Source organism: Astatotilapia calliptera, chromosome 14 (assembly GCF_900246225.1).
Source record: "Astatotilapia calliptera chromosome 14, fAstCal1.2, whole genome shotgun sequence".
In the NCBI taxonomy this organism is placed as follows: Eukaryota; Metazoa; Chordata; class Actinopteri; order Cichliformes; family Cichlidae; genus Astatotilapia; species Astatotilapia calliptera.
In genome coordinates, this window is record NC_039315.1 from 24,845,750 (window position 1) to 24,867,072 (window position 21,323).

Below are 21,323 nucleotides of genomic sequence, written 5' to 3' on the forward strand. Positions count from 1 at the left end.
ATTATTAGACAACTTAACAAAAAACAAATATATACCCATTTCAATTATTTATTTTTACCAGTGACACCAATATAACATCTCCACATTCACAAATATACATTTCTGACATTCAAAAACAAAAACAAATCAGCGACCAATATAGCCACCTTTCTTTGCAAGGACACTCAAAAGCCTGCCATCCATGGATTCTGTCAGTGTTTTGATCTGTTCACCATCAGCATTGCGTGCAGCAGCAACCACAGCCTCCCAGACACTGTTCAGAGAGGTGTACTGTTTTCCCTCCTTGTAAATCTCACATTTGATGATGGACCACAGGTTCTCAATGGGGTTCAGACCAGGTGAACAAGGTGGCCATGTCATTAGTTTTTCTTCTTTTATACCCTTTCTTGCCAGCCACGCTGTGGAGTACTTGGACGCATGTGATGGAGCATTGTCCTGCATGAAAATCATGTTTTTCTTGAAGGATGCAGACTTCTTCCTGTACCACTGCTTGAAGAAGGTGTCTTCCAGAAACTGGCAGTAGGACTGGGAGTTGAGCTTGACTCCATCCTCAACCCGAAAAGGCCCCACAAGCTCATCTTTGATGATACCAGCCCAAACCAGTACTCCACCTCCACCTTGCTGGCGTCTGAGTCGGACTGGAGCTCTCTGCCCTTTACCAATCCAGCCACGGGCCCATCCATCTGGCCCATCAAGACTCACTCTCATTTCATCAGTCCATAAAACCTTAGAAAAATCAGTCTTGAGATATTTCTTGGCCCAGTCTTGACGTTTCAGCTTGTGTGTCTTGTTCAGTGGTGGTCGTCTTTCAGCCTTTCTTACCTTGGCCATGTCTCTGAGTATTGCACATCTTGTGCTTTTGGGCACTCCAGTGATGTTGCAGCTCTGAAATATGGCCAAACTGGTGGCAAGTGGCATCTTGGCAGCTGCACGCTTGACTTTTCTCAGTTCATGGGCAGTTATTTGGCGCCTTGGTTTTTCCACACGCTTCTTGCGACCCTGTTGACTATTTTGAATGAAACGCTTGATTGTTCGATGATCACGCTTCAGAAGCTTTGCAATTTTGAGACTGCTGCATCCCTCTGCAAGATATCTCACTATTTTTGACTTTTCTGAGCCTGTCAAGTCCTTCTTTTGACCCATTTTGCCAAAGGAAAGGACGTTGCCTAATAATTATGCACACCTGATATAGGGTGTTGATGTCATTAGACCACACCCCTTCTCATTACAGAGATGCACATCACCTAATATGCTTAATTGGTAGTAGGCTTTCGAGCCTATACAGCTTGGAGTAAGACAACATGCATGAAGAGGATGATGTGGACAAAATACTCATTTGCCTAATAATTCTGCACTGCCTGTATGTCAGTGCCCAACTGCGTGTACAATGTATTTACCTTCCCCTGAGCCTGCGTGTATGCGGACAAGCCTGCATATACTTGTATGTACCTGCAATTGAGAGAATAATTACACTTCCACTCAGTAACAAAAATTAGACTTGGCAGTTATGAAGAATGAATCATAAACATGTGGGAGACGTGCACGCACACACATATTCTGTCTCACACATACACTCACTCTCTCCTCTCTCACACTCACTCACTCACACACACACACACACACACACACACACACACACACACACACACACACACACACACACACACACACACACACACACACACACATATATATATACACACACACACACACACATATATATATATATATATATATATATATATATATATATATATATATATATATATATATATATATATATATATATATATATATATAGATAGATATATATAGATATATATATATCTATATATATCTATATATATATATATATATATATATATATATATATATATATATATAGATATATATATATATAGATATATATATATATGTGTGTGTGTGTGTGTATATATAGATATATACACACACACACACACACTCCTGGGGCTGGATTACAATAATGATAAGACGACTTGCAGGTGGCAGAATGGGAGTGAAGGGGAGACAAATGATGGATGGCAAATAAAAAAGGAATCCATTTGTAACGAGGAAGTATTTTGTGGTAAATTAGTTATGTGCTCACTCATGTGGTTTTATTTCAATTCCTTGTTTCCAGTGGCAACCACAGAAACAATACACAAATCCACCGTTTGCCCACACATATGTGTTAGGTAATATGCCGAGCCGTAATGTACAGAGTCGAGAAGCGCTCGCAGCCAGCATGTGAGGTATTAGCAGCGATCCAAGCTGAGGTTCACATTACCACATCAAACAGTCTCTCTGTGTCTCTGCTTTGTCTGTGCTGTGTACATATTAGTTACACATTAGAGCTCTCAACTTTAGAGGACCTTTGTGCGGCTCTAACGTGGGCTTCAATTTATTGTGGGGCTCATGACAACACGATAAACAAAAAACAACTATATTACTGTGCGTTTCCTTGTGTCTGCGGCGCAGCCTCCTTCGCACAGACACACAATATGACAAGTTTATCTGGTAATCAACAAATCCTTGTTGAAGCAGTAGCATAGCAACACACACACACAAGTGAAACAAAGGGATGCTGTTTTGTAGAACTGAAATATACAAGCTGGAAAAACAAATGCATTTTCATTTCCTATGAGTTAATTCTATTAGCTTCAAAATGATGTACTTGATTTGTGATTTCTACTTGTGTGTTTGTGCGTGTGTGAGAGACTGTGTGTGTGACTCAATGTGTGAGTGCATATGAGAGTGTTTTGATGATAGCAATCACTGTTATGGCGTCCCTGACATGGTTACCAGATAAACGGAAAGCAAAATATATACGGACAGGTGTTCACACACATACATACACACAGCCTTTTCCAGTAAGGGATTATGGTTAGCTGATAAAGTATTGATAGAAGCTGATTGACAGACCTTATTAAAGAGCTGTTAGTTATTACTGAAGCATTTACCTGGCTGCTGACAGGACACTGTTGTGTTTTTTAGCTTTAAAAATGTGGAAAAGCTGAAAATGAATTGCGTGTGTGACTTTGTGTGTGTTACACTCCTTTTTTGCTCAAAGTAAAATGGCTTTGTGCTTTGAATGTCCTGCCATGCTGTTGATCAAAACAGTCTTTCAACTCACAAAAACACACAGTCACACACACACACAGACATGCAAACGCACACAGTGGGTGAACAGATGACACTTTGATATGGGAAAGCTTTTATGTCACTTTCAGTGACGACAGAAAATACCACTTACGCAGATAAAGTAAATATGAGGCCAAATCCACTCTGACATGCACTCATTTCACCTCGGCCGCTGTCAAAAGGCCTGCAGCCCTAAGTTCTGGAAAATTCATTTGAAAATTATGGCTCTAATCTGATTAACTCTTGTGGTTAAACAGGGGATCACACCAGATTATTTTGTCTTTTTTTATTCCGTTGTGAGGACATCAGTGATGATTAGCTTGAAAACAAAGGTTGAGCTTGTAGAAAAAGGACAGCAGATAAAACAGCAAATGTAATAATCACACAATTCACCCGTCAAACAAAAGAGGCAGTGAAAAATGATAAAGTCTGGCCAAAGGTCATAGATATCGCAATTACACGTTTCACTGAAATCAGGGTTGAAAAGACAAAGTGACTGTGAACATTTTGTACAGTCAGCCGCTGAAAATAAGCCTGCTGGATTATAAGTTTAGCTTTGTGATGCTGCCCTTCAAACAAACCTCCAAAAACACAGAGGAGCGCAAACTTGTAAACTGTCTGACACATACATGCCCCAAAACGGAAAACATTTGATTTGGTTGGACACGGTAACGCTGCGGCTGAGATCAGCATTGTTGATGTGTGTGGCTGACTGACTGTGTTTGGCGTGTCCTGTGAGTGTGCGTGACACGTCTCGATGATGCGCTTGATTTAGTCTGCCGGTTTGGGGTACTCTAATCCGCCACGCACTCGCTGGTACTACCTAGTTATTCCACTGACAGCTACTGCCTTGGGAACAGGAGCTGGAGCTCACGCATGCAAAGCACTCACAAATTTGTACACACAGGCAAAATTGGGACACACACACACTTCTTGAGGCACCGTTCATTCTGATCTCGCTTTGGGACTACTGGAGACAGATGGGTGAACAGTGGGAGTCTGGGCTGCCATCACTCCAAGAGCAAAGGCACGCAGGCATAAATACACACATTTTATATAGAAAGGATCACAGACTTGGTCAGAAAGTGGCACACATACAAACAGACGGGCTAAAATGCTCAAGGAAACGACTAACTCACACAATCTCACATACACACGCAACACGCTGGCTAAGCCACAGTCACACGCATACTTATTTACTTGTAAACACTGTCTCAGAATTAAACACTGCTTCTTCTTCTTCAAACACACACACACACACACACACACACACACACGGGAAGAAACATGCATAGCTTCATCTATTCTCACACATCGAGAGAACAGTTAGCTTTTATTTGAAGAATTTTAAGCAGATATGTTACACAAGAGAACCAGAGCTGGTTTAATTGTGCGAGCAAAACATGAGCTTTCAGTTAGGTGATAACTGATTGCCTTTTTGATCAGAATCAGAATCGGCTTTATTGGCCAAGCAAGAGTGTATACAAGGAATTGGGCTCTGATTTTGTTGAGCTAAACACAATAAACAAACGTTCTCGTGTGTTTGCTGTCACAGGGGTGTTATCCTGGGCCAATCTGTACAATATGTACAGCACATCGGTACAAGCACATGTAGGGCTAACAATTCAATTACTTACAGAGTTTGATATATTTCAGATCAGTCTCCACCACAGATATCAGACAGTCCACATACAGCATACCTCATAACATATAGACATTTTAATAAGGAGAGATCATTATCCTTTTTCTTTTTTCTTCTTCTATGTGTTACTCCATTTCACCACTTAGAGAATCATGAGTATTGACGTGTCTTTCTCATCTAGTTCACCTCATAAAGAAAATTTTCCCACCAAAGCACAAAAGCATGGAAGAGGATTAGGGCCTATTATTACTGTATTATGCATTACTCACTATAAGTGTATAATTCAAAGGTTGTCCAAATAAATTGGGTGGGGTTCACCTTTCATGATGCACTGCTCAAAGTTTGACCCTGCGTGCCTGTATATTATCAATAGCACTCACTCTTTCCCATTACCACACCCATAGCTTGGTAATAAACAATAAAGCAAGTAAAGGTCATTATATTACTGTAAAAGACATACTGGGCAGTATGTAGTTGCTTACTTTTACTTCTAATAGCGGTAAATGTCCCCTAAACAAAGATAATGTTGATGTATAAATTCATCTCTTCCCAGAGATTTTCTTTGCACAGGGTCTCTAAACAGCTTATTTCACCTTTGTTTCTAGAGTAGAAAAATCCCCTGCCGAGTTCATAACATGTCACTCAAATTGCACTTCTTGATTAAGCTTCATGATTATTGTCTGTCTGGTTTTGTCTAGTCTGCCATGCATAACTCTGAGTGCTTATTATGTTTATTCTTCCTGCTCTCAGTGGTTATTTGCGGTGTTTTAGGAAAGAACAGGATGTTTTGTTCCTGCTTCCTAACTGTCCAGGTCACACAGTCTCACTCATTATGGGTCTCTGATTGGGGTTGATTACAGAAACATGTCAGATTTGATTGCTTCTGTCTGGGAAATGTACGATGAGAGACGTGTTCAGGAGTAGTCGAGAACATATCATAACCTTTAGCTTCCTCGTGTCTTTTTTTTTTTAACCAAACTGTGGAAGCATTACTGATAACAGAGCAGATTTTTTTTGATGTTGTTGTTTTTTTTTACTTTTTTAATGTGTAAATACAAAGTTGTTCAAGTGCAGCCATTGTTAGACGTGTAAAACTATTCATTCCACTCAGCACAGCGCGTTCACTGAGTACCTGCTTCAGCTAAAGAACGGGTATCCACATATGCACATACTTTGGCAAGTTCTTGCAAATGTTACGTTTACACATTTCATCTTACACTTTGATAGATATCTATGCATGTGTATAGGCATGCATTATAAGTGAAGGTATAAGCGGCGCCCTGCAGCAAATGCTTTTAACCTTGGCTAATATCTGTCTGCAGCAGCTTATTGGCAGTAAAATGTGTTAGCATTTTACCTTAATACTGTGAAATAGAAGACTTTACATAATGTAAAATGACAGGGACATATTTTTGATCAGTAAACAATCAGCCTCTTACTCAGTAAAATAAACAAGTCCCAACAGCTGGGTTACACCTCACAGGACTGTTGCTAATAATCCAAAAATTATTAGATGTCAGCTTACAAACTTGTGCGTGACAGCTCACCTGTAGAAAAGTACACAATGTCATCTACTCTCATATCCTGATTGATCCCATCTCCATGTCATCAGTAAATTATAGTTGTAAGCCATTAATGAAGTGGCTCTTCTCACTTTAAAAGGAGATGGATGCTGCCTTTGTTTGACGCTGTTACTGTCTATCACAGCCGTTCATCCATCCATTCTCACAGGCCACACTGGGAGCGTTGCCACGGCTAAAATAGAGACACAGACAACCACAAACTCACATCCTAGCACAGGCCAGCTCCACCTACAGAGACACAGGACACTGACCAAGAGATAAACCAAAGCTGCTGGAAGTTTATGCATGAAAGGCACTTGTAGTTAGTCATTTTTAAAGAATTCTTGGGAGGTAATTAGATGAATCACCATGATCACACCAAAAACACACCTGGAGCTGTGGCTAGAAGTTCCTCATGGGATAATATTTCATCTAATCCAACTGTCCCTTGGTCGTATTTCTGTATATGATATGGCCTACTTTCACTTCACTGTTAATGGCTCTGTCACAGTTTGAGTAAAAGTAGGACAGGAACCTGCTTGTGAGTACCTGCGACTTTTTGCTGCTGGAGACTGATTGCAAGTAGTTGCAGATTGAGGTTGCAACACCCTCAACCTCTGGACAACCACTTTTGATTGCAAGGTTATTGCACAGGTTGTCTGGTGGGAGGCAATTGGTCTGCTTACTATTGTGACACACAATAGTATACCTACAAAGGCAGATTTCTAACACATCAGATTGCACTCAGTTTGAGCCAGTTTGTACCACTGAGCACAATTCATGTGCAGTTCCTCTTTTTAATAAGGTACTTGATTCAACTAGATGACAACTGGTTGTGTTTTGTTTATATTTTTATATAAAATGAAGGTTGCCAATCGCCTATAACATTTTGCAGTTAAATCATTATCCTGCAGCAACTTTGTTACTATTGTGAAGGAATTTTTGTTTAAGTCTATGAGGCTCTGAGCGTAAGAAGATAGTCTGAGTTTCAGTTCACATGTGAATTTCTGTGTGTGTTAACACCAACAGAATTGCAATTTTTTTAACTTATCTCAGTTAACCATGAATCATCAACAAGTTACATATAATTGCGAACTTGACCCCATGCAGTTACAAACTGATAGCAGACTGCCATTTTATTGTAATTTTATTGCGATCTTGGTGCACAGTCTTTTTGAAGTCAGCAATAATACACCAATAAGTTCATTGCACATAGTCACAATAATTGTTGCCATCGATCACTACTTGAATGGGAACATTTTTCAGGGAAGTCTCATTAAAATGACAGATTTTCTGTAATTCTGTACTTTTTCTTCTTCCTCTACAGACTGGCAATAACAGCTGCCAAGAAAGAGGAGGCAGAGCAGATACTTGGGAAAGAGAAGCAGCAAGTTGAAATTCACAGGTAAATTTATGACCAGGAAAAAGTAAAATGGCATGCGCATGGGGGAATACAGTTATGTGTTGAGGATTTTGTAAAGAAGCCAAAAACAGCTTGAAAGTTTCATTTTCACCCTGTTGGCGTGCGCCACCCAGCTTGGCTGTTTAGTTCTGGACAAATTTCATGACAGGGAAGTCCAGGGTAGATGGGAAACAACTGTGTGAGATGATAGCAGGAGGACAATAAAATAGAGAGTGGGAAAACAGAAGAGAGAAGGTTAATTCAGTTGACCCAGTGGTTAATTCCAGGAAATAGAAAAAGAGGATGGAAAAGACATGAGCAGCTAATACCAGGACAGAAGCAGATGAAAGAGGTGAAGAGGTAGAGAGTAGGAGAAAGGATATGAGAAATACCGAAAGCTGCTAAATGAGTAAACCAGTATGGGGAACGAACATGTGCAGTCTCTTTCTCTGAGTCTCAAGTTTTCCACTGTTTTAGGACTTATCACCAATGACAGATCTGGCTCATATCTGTTCCTCCATTCGGTCCTGTCAGCTTCGTGATTTATGTCATCTGACATTATAAAACTGGCTCTCGTGACAAGCAGTGCCCGTACTCCCCTCACCCTGCACGCACACATGCACACTCTGAGGCACTGCCGACCAGCTCAAGGTCTGCCCTCTCGTCCCGTCTTGTCTCGTTTCGTCAGAGACTCTGTTCATTTTTTTTATCACCTTAAACCACAAACCCCAAATAAGCAAAAACAACCACTCAGCCCCGCAGAGCTCTCAAAAACAGTCCCATCATATTGCTCGTAAAACCCAGCCATGCTCATAATGTTAGCTTGTTACTGTGTATGTCTACCTGTGTGCGCCTCCATGTGTGTTCCTGTGTCTGGATTGTGTGCTTCCACATCTATGAGTATGCAGGAAAATAGGAAACTGTCCGGCGTCCTCTCACCCACAAAAGTGGGCTCGGAATAACAGAATGTTCTATTCCATTGCTCTAGTTTTCCATGCTTTACATTGGTCTGTGTGTCTGCCTGAGTTTGTGTGCGCATGTGTGTGTTTGTATCCGAATGCAGATGTGAGTGAGGGCTAGTGATCTTTCATGTTTCTCAAAGTGCTTTTCGTCTGAACATATTTCTTTAAGAGTGAGAGAGATTTTGGTGAGGAAGAAGGCAGAACACCAAAAAACACTTTGTTTTTTTGTGGTTTTTATCCTCAGTCGCCTGCTGTCATTTATTTAGCTTCTGATTTTTGAAACTTTTACATTTCTCCATTATTTTCCTACTAATTTATTACCTGCCCTACATTGCCTACATCTGTAGTGACAAAGCGAGACCAAAGAATTTAAGCAATGAGTCAAAATTTAGGAGAAATCTATTTGCACTCTGCCTCGATTTCCACCTTTCTGTATATATTGTCTGCATCTCCTTCTATTCTTTGTCGTGTCCTCACTTGTTATGGGTGTAGCTTCTGTCTTTCTAGTTTCCAGACAGACTGCCAGCCCTGTTATACTTTTGCTTTTGTTTTCATGATATTTTACCAGCAAAAAAGCTGCAATTCTAAGTTTATCTCTGTCTGCTGAATCCTGCACTCTGGGTCCACTTTCTGCCTGTCACACGCTCCATTTCACATGACACTTTAAGATAAACGTAGCTCTTTTTTTCACACAAATTATTGTTTTATCCTATCAAATTAAGAATGCCCACATGTGCCCACATGTGCTGCCTAGCTCTTAGTGGGAGCTAGGCAGCACCAGCCAGGTTAACATTTGGTGTGAGCTTTACTGACCTCTCAAAGTTCCTCGTAAAGTGTTGGTAAGTGTCGTTAGCAGTGTGCCAACTAGAGGGGGTGAAAATGGTACTATTGTTATTGATACTGCTGCAATTGAGTGTCTTGACTTGTATAATAGCAATTTTTAGTATTGATTAGTATCTTTTTTTTTTTAATCCCTACCAGTCAGCCTAAATTGTATCTCCCTGGAGCAAGTGTAGAAGGTTTCTAGTAACTGATAGCATACAGTATTGTTAGGAATATCAGATGAATGAGAGAAGAAGATTTAGCTAAGATCTCTTACTGAACTGGAACAGACAAAGTTGCTAATAATGGACTAACATCACTTTAACTTTACCTCTAAGACATCACCCCAATGTTCAAAGGCATCTGAATAGTTGTTTTAAACACTTTAAAAATGAAACTAGAATTTCTTAGTTTCAACATTTGTTTTGCTGTTTTATACTATTTTCAATTAAAATTAATGTTTACATAATGTGTAATTGATATTTTCTTTTACAGTTTTCTTTCAAAAATTTTACATCTGGTTTTCACAGTATGTTATTTGTTTCACACCAGAACAACGCCACACTTTGCTTCTCTCTTCATCACATTGATAAACTCCAGTGGAGTAACAGCCTTAGTATTTGTAAAGGAGAGGGAGAAAGAATTTCCACTCTTAGTTTGCAATACAAAACAATGATCTTTCCAGGCGGCACCATTAAAAGTTAATGTGTGATTCGCACACAGTACTCTATTTAGAGGTTCAGATATTATAACCAAATGTGTCAAAGCAATGAAGTATTGTAAATTTATTTTTTAAAAATCAAAGGCTTTTCTGGAAATTGTAAAATCTAAACTATTTCAAGCTGTCAGTTTGTGTGTGTTTGTGTGTTTCAGAGGTGCTTGTGTGCAGCAGCATCAGGCCCTGCGAGCAACTCTGTCTTTGCTCCGCTCCTCTGGCAGCGCGCTCACAGATGTACGGGGTTTCCTCAGCCAACTGACAAGGGCCTGGCAGGCCTTCAGGTCTCAGATAATGCAGCACAACACACAGGTGTACTCAGGTAATACAGACTGTGCATGCACACACACACAACACACACACACTAGTTCAAAGGAGTGTAAGAGAAACAAAGGTTTATATATATGAGAGTCATTTACAGCACAGTAAAGCAGTGCATGTGTTTTTGTAGAGTGCTAAAGTGGACATGAAAGAGGCAGAAAGAGTTGAGCAAATAATCTCTCAACAGGAATAAATATTAGTTTAACTGTGCCGTCAACTCTTTTAGTTCTGAGAGCAGCTCCCACAATGAATGGATCGCAATATGTGTGCGTGTCTGTGTGTTTATAGTTAATACACAAACTCTAACAATCTTTAAAGAGAGGTTAGACAGGATGAAATGTGTGTGCACGTCTTTATGGGTTCATGTGCCTAAAGTCTGTAAACCGATGAACCTCCTACGATAAAATTTAAATAGATGTAAGCAAGTGAAGCAAGACTGCAGGCAGGCATGTGTTTGTGCGTTTTGTGTGTGTTCTGCACTGACAGTAAATGCCTGAAGGAGAGTTAACCTCCGGCTCACCTCATGGGTGGGTCGTTTTCTCTGTGCTGCACGTTCCAAACAGCTGCGAAGTGTAAGCGTGTATGTGTGTGTTTATAGCGGAGAGCAAAAAGAGAGAAGGGGTTTGATGCAGGAAGTCAAAGAAAGTGGTCTACTGTCTGTATTGATGTCGTGTGAGTGTGTTTGCTCAGTGACGTGTTCGTGAAAACAGCTGCTGCACGAACCAACGGATATAATAAACTACACACTGAAGAATGCACGCACTGAGACACAAACACCCCCATGTGGGCTCGTATACACAGTACATATGTTCAATGAAAGCAAATCTTCTGTAAAACAAATATAGAAACCTAATGTCGACGAGGCATTCTCTATTTGTTTTTCTCATCTTTAAAAATAATTCGGCATCTGGGTTTCTGAATATACCAATGCTGCAATTTTATACTTTGTACACAGGCTTACAGACAGGCCGGCCCCTCCCAGGGAAACTTTGTTTGCTAGGCAAAGACATGCGTATTTACTAGCTGGTTGCTGGAGGTTGTTGAATGTCGTCATGTGAAATCAGCTGCAAAGAAGGTGCTGCACCAAAAACATCCTTGTGTTTGTTTTGGTCAAAAACATATTACTGCATAGTCCGCAATAGTTTGGATGGAAGTTTGGATGGAAGACGCGAACTTGAAAATTAGCCACCAAGCAGTAGTGAAACTACTACATTTGCCTTCAAAGTAAAGTTGCTCCTTTTGAAACGTGTTGGTTGCCTTTTACTTTAAAGGCAAACATTCATCTACTTCAGGGCCACTTTTCATAGTTTCACTACTGCTTGGCGAGAAGTGTATTCTTCTACAAAAAGTACGAGCAGCCTGCTAGTAAAGCAGGAAGCGCTGTATACCACTTTAAAAGCAATTTCCCTCCCTTCCCTCACCCCCAACCAATGATAGCAGATGGCTCCCCCTCCCTGAGTCTTGTACTGCCGGATGGTTCTTGCTGTAAAAAGGGAGGTTTTTCTTCCCAAGTGCTTTCTCATAAGGGGTCATCTGATTGTTGGTGTTTTCTCTTAACTTATCAAATAAAGTGGCTTGAGGCAACTGTTGTGGTGATTTGGCGCTATATAAATAAAACTGAATTGAAAGTAGTTGCTGTACCAGTAATTGGCAACTCTATTTCTCCAAGCAGCCAGTGGTCGTCAGGGGATGCCCAACTGGTCTCTAGACCTGTATGACTGCGACTTCAGCAATCGATTTCACAGACAGTCAGCAACAAATCAGCAACTGGTATGGGGGGGGTGTAGTTATACATATGAGTGTCGGTTCAGTTTACTGACTAAAGTTCACCAGTTGCTGTATGTTTTGGTTTTGTGTAGTTTAAATTTAAGACTAGTATTGTGCCTTTTGTGTGTTGTTACGAAAGCTCAAAATAGGTTACCATGCTGCGCATTATAGTCAAGCTGATAATGTGCATAAGAAAGGCTTTTAACATCTTTATCTGCAACGTTTGATTGACAAGCAAAAATCCCATAATTATTCAACTAGTTCTGGCTCGTTCCAACACCAGCTGGTTAATCAGTGACATGTTTTTAGCCCTACTGTGATACAATTACTGTAATTTCAAAACTGAACCACAAACCCTTTGCCAGTCTGCGACTGCAAACTGATATGGGCGTTTGTCAGCTTTTAAACTGTGCTACTTGTCTGTCAGCATTCTGTGGTTAGCGCCGAACAGCAGACGAGCGGAGCAGGTGAGGTGGGGAAGAAGGAGCAGAGGGAAACATAAGGAGGTTGCCCAATGTGAATAGATAAATGTGGTTTATGGTTAGGTGGAAGAGAGGGGGGAGGAGAAGCCTTGAGGGGTGTGGAATTTTACAGAGAAACCAAGATAGAGACACACGGTGAGATTGGAGGAAGAGGAAGACGCGATTAATCCAACTTTACTTTTGTGCAAATGTCAGCAGTTGACTTGTATGACTTGACAGTTAGAGGCGATGGACCCAGAGGTTTGAATGTGTGGGATTTTGGTGGAAACAGACTCGAGTGTCATGTGACTAAGCGTGACTAAAGCCACACAAATGTGCGTGCGTGCTTGTGAGCATGTGTGCGGGTGTGTGTGACCGATCCGTGAACCACATATATCTGCCAACACCGTGGGCCATCCCAACACTCTATAGTATCTATTTCCCTGGGAGCCAACTTTCTACATGTGTGAGTTGATACAGATAGGAGGAATATAAAAACATCAAATATATGTTCACACAGCTTAGCAAATACTGCCTCCACATCTCTCTGTTTCCATTTCTCAGTCGCTCCAAAGCATTTTAATGTAAACATGGATAAGAATTGTATTGGGGTATAATCAGCTAAAAGTTTATGAATTCCTGTAGGGAGGTATTCAGGTATAGCAGGTTTCTAAAAGACAACTGCAATGCAGTAATAAGCCGTTATTACTGAGCAATTTTCACTTCATAGCACTTACTTTCTCTGAGAACATGTAGTACGCTCCTTGGTGTTCTAGTTAGGTAAAAAAATTTCGAGGTAGGAACAGTAAACTCCTTCAGGGGTCTGCTGTGCAGCACTTCAATCAGATTTTTTCCCCTGAAGCTGCTGTGGTTCAGAAGGTGGTATGCTTTCATTATGCATAATAAACTAGGCAGACACACAAAAATGCATGTGGTATGCTTTAGAATGTGATGTTATAGTAATGTAGACTCCAGTGTGTAAAAATTCCAGTGTGTGCGTGTGTAACTGTAAAGGTAGCTCCAATTTTGCAGGGTCTTAATGTTGCCTTGGCTCCTGTAGTGTAGGTTACTGTAACCTAGCTACGTTATGGGAGTCGGCTAGAGTTATTAGTGGCGTTGCTTGTTTCAGTCCATCCACAGCTTTAGCCTCAGGCTGCGGAAGTTGCTGCGTGTTTGCAAAAGCAGTTGTAAACTGCTGTTTATGTAAATCACATGTAAAAGATGTTGATGCTTTGCCAAAGATAATCTGTAGTTTGAAACATCCTTAGTGTGAACCCCCCCTTTTATCTCCCTCTGAAGGGAGCGGGCTTGCAATCGGTTTCATTTGGTTGCTTGTCTGCCTGTTTGTTAGCAGTCGAGCATTTTAAGATATCATTTGTCAAATTGCTGGTTTAATTTTGGTGAAAATCGCTTCCAGGTCAAGATCACAACAAATGTCTAAATCAGTTAAAACTTACTATGTTGCCCACATTTTTTTATGGATTGTTTTCAAAGTTCACAACAATATACTCGGCCTTGGGAGACTAATTTCAAAAAACCATAATCAAGCAATATGTCATGTGGCATGGAGAGATGTGGGTAACGTGCATACGATGCCTTATGACCCACAAAGCAAACTGAAATCATCATATTGCCATAAAAACATCATAAATAAAAATCAAAGTTTTAGTTTAGCCCCTGCACTCTCTCAGTGATTTACCACATCAGTTTATTCTGCAGTTAGATTAGTCAAACTGTAGCTTTGTTTTTTGTCCTGTAACATATTTTTCCCTCCATGGAGTAAATCTTATTCTTGGTGTTTTTAGAGTGCTTTGAGTTCATAGCGTTGTGTTTGTGGTCATAAGAGTTCTTATGTTTTCTGGACTGACTTTCTGATCTCCCCTGGTATTGGGTTTGAATTATTTGCAGAGCTGTACTCACTCAAAGAAAATCTTGGTCAGCTGAAATGTCCCAACACTTCAACCAATGCGTTTTTCACAGGGAGGCGTTACCTCAACATTAAAGCTACCGCAGTGTGTGGTGCGCACTCTACCTCCAAGCCATATTACAGCAAATGAATAATAATTAGGTATAAAAAGCCAGTATACGCTCACTGAATGATTTGACCTCATCACTTTATACTTAAATGTTAGCAGCAGACTCCGAAGTGACCCGTGCCCACCTGCCAATATTGATGCAATTTTCTGAAATTAGAAATATATCAGCTGTTGATCTGAACAGGACAGTTGAGTGTAATGTTGACAGGCCTCATGTCCCAGGGGGAAAAACAGAATCACGATATCATTTTTCCATTTAAATCAGAAGAGGCTTCAGATCCAGCTTGGTCTAAGGGTGGAGCTGCTGCTTCTCACAGAAGCTGTAGCTGGATGCAAATGTCATCTAAACCTATAATTAAACCAAACATATTGACATATGCCAATTCCATCATGTTGACACTCAAGCCTCAAGCCCTAAACACAGCCTAACAAAGACAAGTTAGTTCACTGCTCTTGGATGCTCTTCCTTGTTGGTTGTTGAGCTGTTATATGCAAACCGCCGCAAAGTTTCCAGTTGACTACTTGGCCATCTTACTTAACAGAATGGAGCCACATTAACGACTTCTTTGACATTGTTGTTTGCAGCCAAGCAAATGTCGAGAACACATAAACACTAAATACACTGGACCTGGCAGTTTGCGTTAGGTTGGCCGAGTCCAAAGTTGCTGAGGACTGAGGAGTTCTCACATCTTGTCTCGTCCTCCCTTTGCCAAAAATAACAAAACAAATGCTTTTCTTCCTAAACAAAACATCAATGATCGTCCAATCTGGAAGGATGTGATCAGATGAGAACATATCGACCCAGCCCCACATAACTGGTCAATATGTCAAAGGGAAGAAGTTGTTTATTAAAGTATTGGCGTTCAAAAGCAGTCATGTACTGCTCTGTGGTGTATTATAGAGTAAATAAAATGTTCTGTGACTGCAGCACAGCACAAAGTAAAGAAGCCCCAGTGACAATACAGCGAGGCTATTCTAAAATGTCTGTGGCCAGCTGCTAGTAAGTTGCTGTAATTTTTACAGCCACCTTGTTACACTGTGTGTGTCTTTTTGTTAGCAGCGAGGACACAATAGAAGGGCTGCGGAGAAAGTCAGACCAGCTGGTTCGCTGTCATCGCAAAACCTTTCTGCTCCATCAAGTATTTATACAGCTATTGCTGTTTGGACACGACTGCTGCTGCAGTGTTTATTTGCGAGTCTTTCTGTGCGAGCCTTTTGTCGGGGCTCGTGTTTCAGTGTGTTTGCTGCTTTTCACGCACGCACTTCTTGCCTTTGCTGTGTGTGTGCGCGCGCGTGTCCTTCTGAGCGTGTAGCTGTGCCGCTTTAGCCTGGCAGACCTTGTCATGTCACAGTGACCAGAAAGCAATTACCAGTGTATTGCCAGTTGGAGAAGGACCTCCTACATTCCCCTTTTCCTGCTGAAAGAGCGAGCGAAAGAAAGGGGGAATGGAAGTTAGAGCCAAGATAAGAAACAAAGAGAAAAGGGTGAGAGGGAGAAAACGGAGACACAGAAAGAGAGGAAGCTGGATGAAAAAAAAAGACTGAGAGAAGAGAGACGGTGAAGTGAAAAGAGAGAAAACAAGAGAGGGAGAGAGCAAAGAAAACAAAGACGGGAGCAGGAGAATGTCAGGCTGACATTGGTTTGAGAGCTCTCCAGGCCTGCAGCCACGATACCCTGCCGTACAACGCATTATGTGGCAACGCAACAAAAATGCTATAGAGCTCCACTTCTCCGGCATGATTTCAAAACATCATAAATAACTTGAACTCGATTATGTTTCTACACATTTCTTCATACTGCAGCAGTTATTACAACCTGCAGGAGTTGCTTTTTCATTTTTAAATTTTTGAATATGTAGTACTTATGTAATGTACTAAATTTCCTAATATTAAATTAGCTTTGCTTTAAAGGTGACTCTCATTGTTAACAATAAATAGCCACACACCACAAAAGAAATAACAATATAAGCTTTTTTATCATAGTTATCTGACAAATGTCAGAATTCATGTTTCTAGACAACCATAAAATTTCAGTTTATGCTTTTATTTCCAATTGATTATTGCAGAGCCACAGAACCTAACAGTAGTTCATGCTAATAGTCCTCACGGTTTAACTTGGTGAACAAAGCATTAAAAATCTACAGTTAAGTCCCAAAGTTTTGGTACAGTAACATTTCTTTTGTAGTTTTGAATAAATGGACAATTGACTGACAAGCAGTTTGTATTAGTTTAGACAACCTAACGTTACTTTAAATATAAAGATCATTTTTGACAGTTTTATGGAAGTCTTTTACAGTCAATTACTCCTTAAAGTCTTGAACTCATGATCACCAAATGCTGTGTTTCCTCCCTTGAGATGCTCTGCCAGGCCTTTACTTCAGCCGCCTCCTGTTACTGCTTGTTTGGGTGTCTCTCTGCGTTCAGTTTTGTCTTCGGTAATTCAAAAACATGCGCTATCTGGAGATAAAATGACTGACTTGGCCAATGAAGAATATCCCGTCTTTGCCTCGAGAAATTCTCGGGTTGCTTTTGCGGTACGCTTTGGATCATTATCCATTTGCACCGTGAAACTGAGTCTGATCAGTTTTGTAGCATTTCTCTGAATATGAGCTGAGAGTATTGCTCTATACACTTTACAGTTCGTCCTGCTGCTTCTATCAGCAGAACCATCATCGATAAACACCGGTGGCCCACTTCCACTGGCAGCTGTACATGCCCGTGCTTGCCGATTATGCAATTTATGATTGCAAGCCTTTGTCATTTTATACATATTTAGCTGAAGACGAGGGCTGGTATGCAAATATTTACACTTATGACAGCTACATGCACAGGGATTTTCCAGTGAAAACAGTGGCATGTTATTCACTATTCAGACTCGAAGCATAAATGCTTTTCTCTTGCATGAGAGCCACTCTTGCATGGAGAAAGAAGTCCAGCGCTGCAGTGTTACAAGCTGTTGGCCTGACAAAAGTCTAAATATCTCAGTCAGCCATTTCCTCCATGTCCGTTTTTAATACATGTATTCAGTGGCCTGGAAACCGGCAGAATAATGATTGCCCCCCATACCTGTGCAGCACACATCTAGATTAAGCCTTTGTTTAAAGATCCTTTCAAGATTCACGTTTCTCTGCTATTTTATTCTTGTTTTATTTTTTTAATCTAGTGATTTGGTTTTGTCTACATGCTGTATTGAACCACCAAGGTGGCAGTGAAGTAAAGAAGCAGCAGCAATACAGCAGCTCCTTGGCGTCAGACACACAACAACACAGGCTGCCCTACCATATCACTGTTTTACCACCCGAGTCCCAGCTTTCCTGTCAACACGTTCCCGTCTTTCGGCTCTCCCTCTCTTCCTCATGTTCAGCTCGTGGCTATGACTTTTTATTTTAACCAACCCTCGTGTATTTCTCACATCAGCTCTTGTTTATGATACACTACGAGCTTTATTTTGTGTTCTTCCTCCTCCACTTGTGTTTTTTCCTCATTATTACAAATGTCACATGTCACACACAAATGTCCTCCTTTGCTCAAGTCCAATGAACCATCTGATAGAAAACACGGCCCACTCCGTCGCTCTCATGTACCCCCGGATTGTCTTTATGCAGGATGACTTTTGTAAGCTTTTACCGCATCTTCATCGGATGAAGTAATCGTTTGTGTGTCTGTCTGTGTAAACAGCACTGAGTGAGGAGTTGAAGAATTCCAGCGTGGCGCTTCAGAACACGAGAGAAGAGAAAGAGTGCCTAAGTCAGCAGCTGATGTAAGTGTCTGCAGTATGTGGTAAAACAAACAAAACACACACACACAAACACGCACGCAAACACGTGCACCGATGTGGACGCAGGTGATCCGTGGTATTTGAAATATGCCGGGTAAAGAGCAGGTCACTGCAAGGCTTTTACTCTACACATAACTTCCCTCACTGACTCCACCCAGACCAGGAAATGCTCACTGTCTGCATACCAGGCTTGTCAGGTTGCAACACCAGAGGATTTTACTGTAAAGACTAAAACAAAGGTCTGCTCAGAGGATAAATACATGATATGTAGAAAATAGCTTTCTCAGGAGTGACTGTTTTTTTGTTTTTGTAGTCCATCCAGAAACTGGGTGTTGGTGTTTTATTTTAGTAACACAATCCATAGACGTCATTGACATAATGCTGTAGTTGTTACATTCTGACACTTTAAAATATGTCATATTGTACATTTATTTATTTTTTATTGCCATCACATATTTCTGTCTGTTTGCACATACACATACCTCAATTCCTCCACTTTCCTTTAGGAAAGCACTTTATTAATTGTGACTGTAGTTTTTAGCTTGTCTTTTTTAATAAATAAAAAAAATGCAACATTTTAATCAGACAAATAGCTAAAGCTGTACGTAATGTTATTATGTGGTGCTGTTGGAGGAGCTTTTTGATGAGCAGATGAGAACAAGTTGTGATTTTATGACTCAGGATGATAGTTGGCTTTAGGCTTTCAAAAGTTGTTTTCTTTAAGAACATGAGGAACTGGGTCCAACTGTGCCAAACCCAGAGAAACTATGCAGTTCCTGCCAGTCTTCAGGTTTTGACAACTCTTGGGTTTATTGCGCTTCAGAGGAGTGTGAGTAAGATTGTTAATTTAGGTGAGATATATCATGTTCATCATTTTACAGACAAAGTAAAGCAATTTATTGCACTCGCATTGTAAAAAAGAGCAGCTCGGGATGATAGAATAGTGTTTATAACATGACGGCAAATTTATTTTTTCAGGGTGGAAATCTTTTGTGGTGCTCAAATAGTTTTGAGAAATAAAGAGGTTATACACACACAATACGGTAATATTATGTTGAAGCACAGTACGTATCACTCCGCGAGGCTCCTGCCTACGGTAGCCGTAATGCTCCGACAATCCATCAAGCAGTCCGGGTTCGTAGCTTAGCAAAGTCGTACTAAAACATTTGACAGATTTTTGAGCGCTGTGTACCACATAAAATCGTTTCGAGGTCAGTAAACACAACCAGAATTCATACATAAGGGGCACTGTCGATTTTCAGGAAAATCAATGGATTGATTTTAAGTGTGCCGTATTTTCCAAAAAAACACGGTAATAACGACGTCCCGCTAGCATGCGCTAACAAAAATAGTGCTTTGTTGTGTATCTGAGTACACCACTGAAGTTGCAGCATTTTTACAAACCAATTCTAACAATCTGCTTTCGCCGCCATGCTTTTTCCGCTGTGTGCGTATGACAACAAAGGCACTGCGCATGCGCGTTTTACCCATATTCTATCGCAATATTTCATTTTTCTATCGTTGCCCAACATTTTACCGGTATTACCGTGAACAGTATGATACTGCCCAGCCCTACCACTTACCATGCCAGAAGTCAGCCAGCAGTGCCGGCTTGATACCAGATCTGGGCCAGACCTGCTTGCTATGTGGGAACTAGAGGATTGTGAATAGCTGTGGTTGTTATATTGTGCATTGGTTCAATTGATGTTCCTAACGAAAGGTGGCTGTGTTTATGAGCATTTAAGTCTAGATTATGAAATAAGATAGAAAAGGTGTGCCCGAGTTTTTTTGTTTGGCATCTTTTCCAGTTATATCAGGCAAAACATTTTCCCGCTCCGTTAATTCTGTTGCAGTGTTGTCAGTGTTATGAATGATATCTGTCTGATTTCCATAAAGCTGCCCGTGTGTGGTGGAGAGCGGTACAGACCTGCAGCAGCATATTTTCCTTTTGCAGATTCACCTGTGCTCTGGAATCATGTTCAATAAAATCTTGTATAAGAACCTCCGTGAGAGCACTCGAAATGGGTCATGGAAGAGGCTTTCTTTCAGCGTGACAGTAACCGGAGACATCCCAACAAGGCAACAAAGGAGTGGCTAAAGAAGAAGCACTTAAGGTCATGGAGTGGCCTAGCCAGTCTCCAGACCTCAGTCCTGTAGAAGATCTGTAGACGGAGTTGTAGATTTCAGTTGTCAGCCAAGAAACCTAAAGGTTTTAGAGAGTTTCTGTGAGGAGTGGGCTAAAAGATGTGTGCAAACCTGGCGACCAACTACAAGAAACATCTTATCGCTGTGCTCGTCAACAAGGGTTTCTCCACCAATGAATGAATGAATGAATGAAGTCATGTTTTGCTTGGAGAACAATACTTTTTTCTCACAATAATATGGAAATTTATAACATTTATATAATGCGTTTTTCTGGATTTTTGGTTAATATTGTGTCTCTCTCTATTACATTGAAAGTAAAATTATAGATTAACAGTAGAGGAGCTTGTTTCAGACAGGGGCTAGACTGTGGACAGGCCACAATTGACAATCTGATAGACTCCATGCGACGATGTGTTGCACTGCATGAGGCAAATGGTGGTCACACCAGATACTGACCGGTTCTGGGTCCCCAGACCCCCAATAGCGCAAAAAACTGCACATTCCAGGGTGGCCTTTTGTTGTGGGCAGTCTGAGGTACACCTGTGCACTACTCATGATGTCAGATCAGC

At 40.8% G+C, this 21,323-nt stretch overlaps 1 protein-coding gene across 3 annotated transcripts in view; it reads left to right on the top strand.

Moving 5' to 3' along the window:
* The window catches only part of lekr1 (Leucine-, glutamate- and lysine-rich protein 1), a 105,270-nt gene that overhangs the window by 50,672 nt on the left and 33,275 nt on the right, over nt 1–21,323 (top strand). For all 3 annotated transcript variants that reach the window (XR_003274389.1, XM_026191515.1, XM_026191514.1), the window contains 3 exons: nt 7,673–7,750; nt 10,405–10,568; nt 18,510–18,591. Coding sequence is in view for 2 of the 3 variants with exons in the window: in XM_026191515.1 (XP_026047300.1) it covers nt 7,673–7,750; nt 10,405–10,568; nt 18,510–18,591 (324 nt within the window). In the remaining variant the exon portion in view is untranslated. The remainder of the gene's footprint in view (nt 1–7,672; nt 7,751–10,404; nt 10,569–18,509; nt 18,592–21,323) is intronic.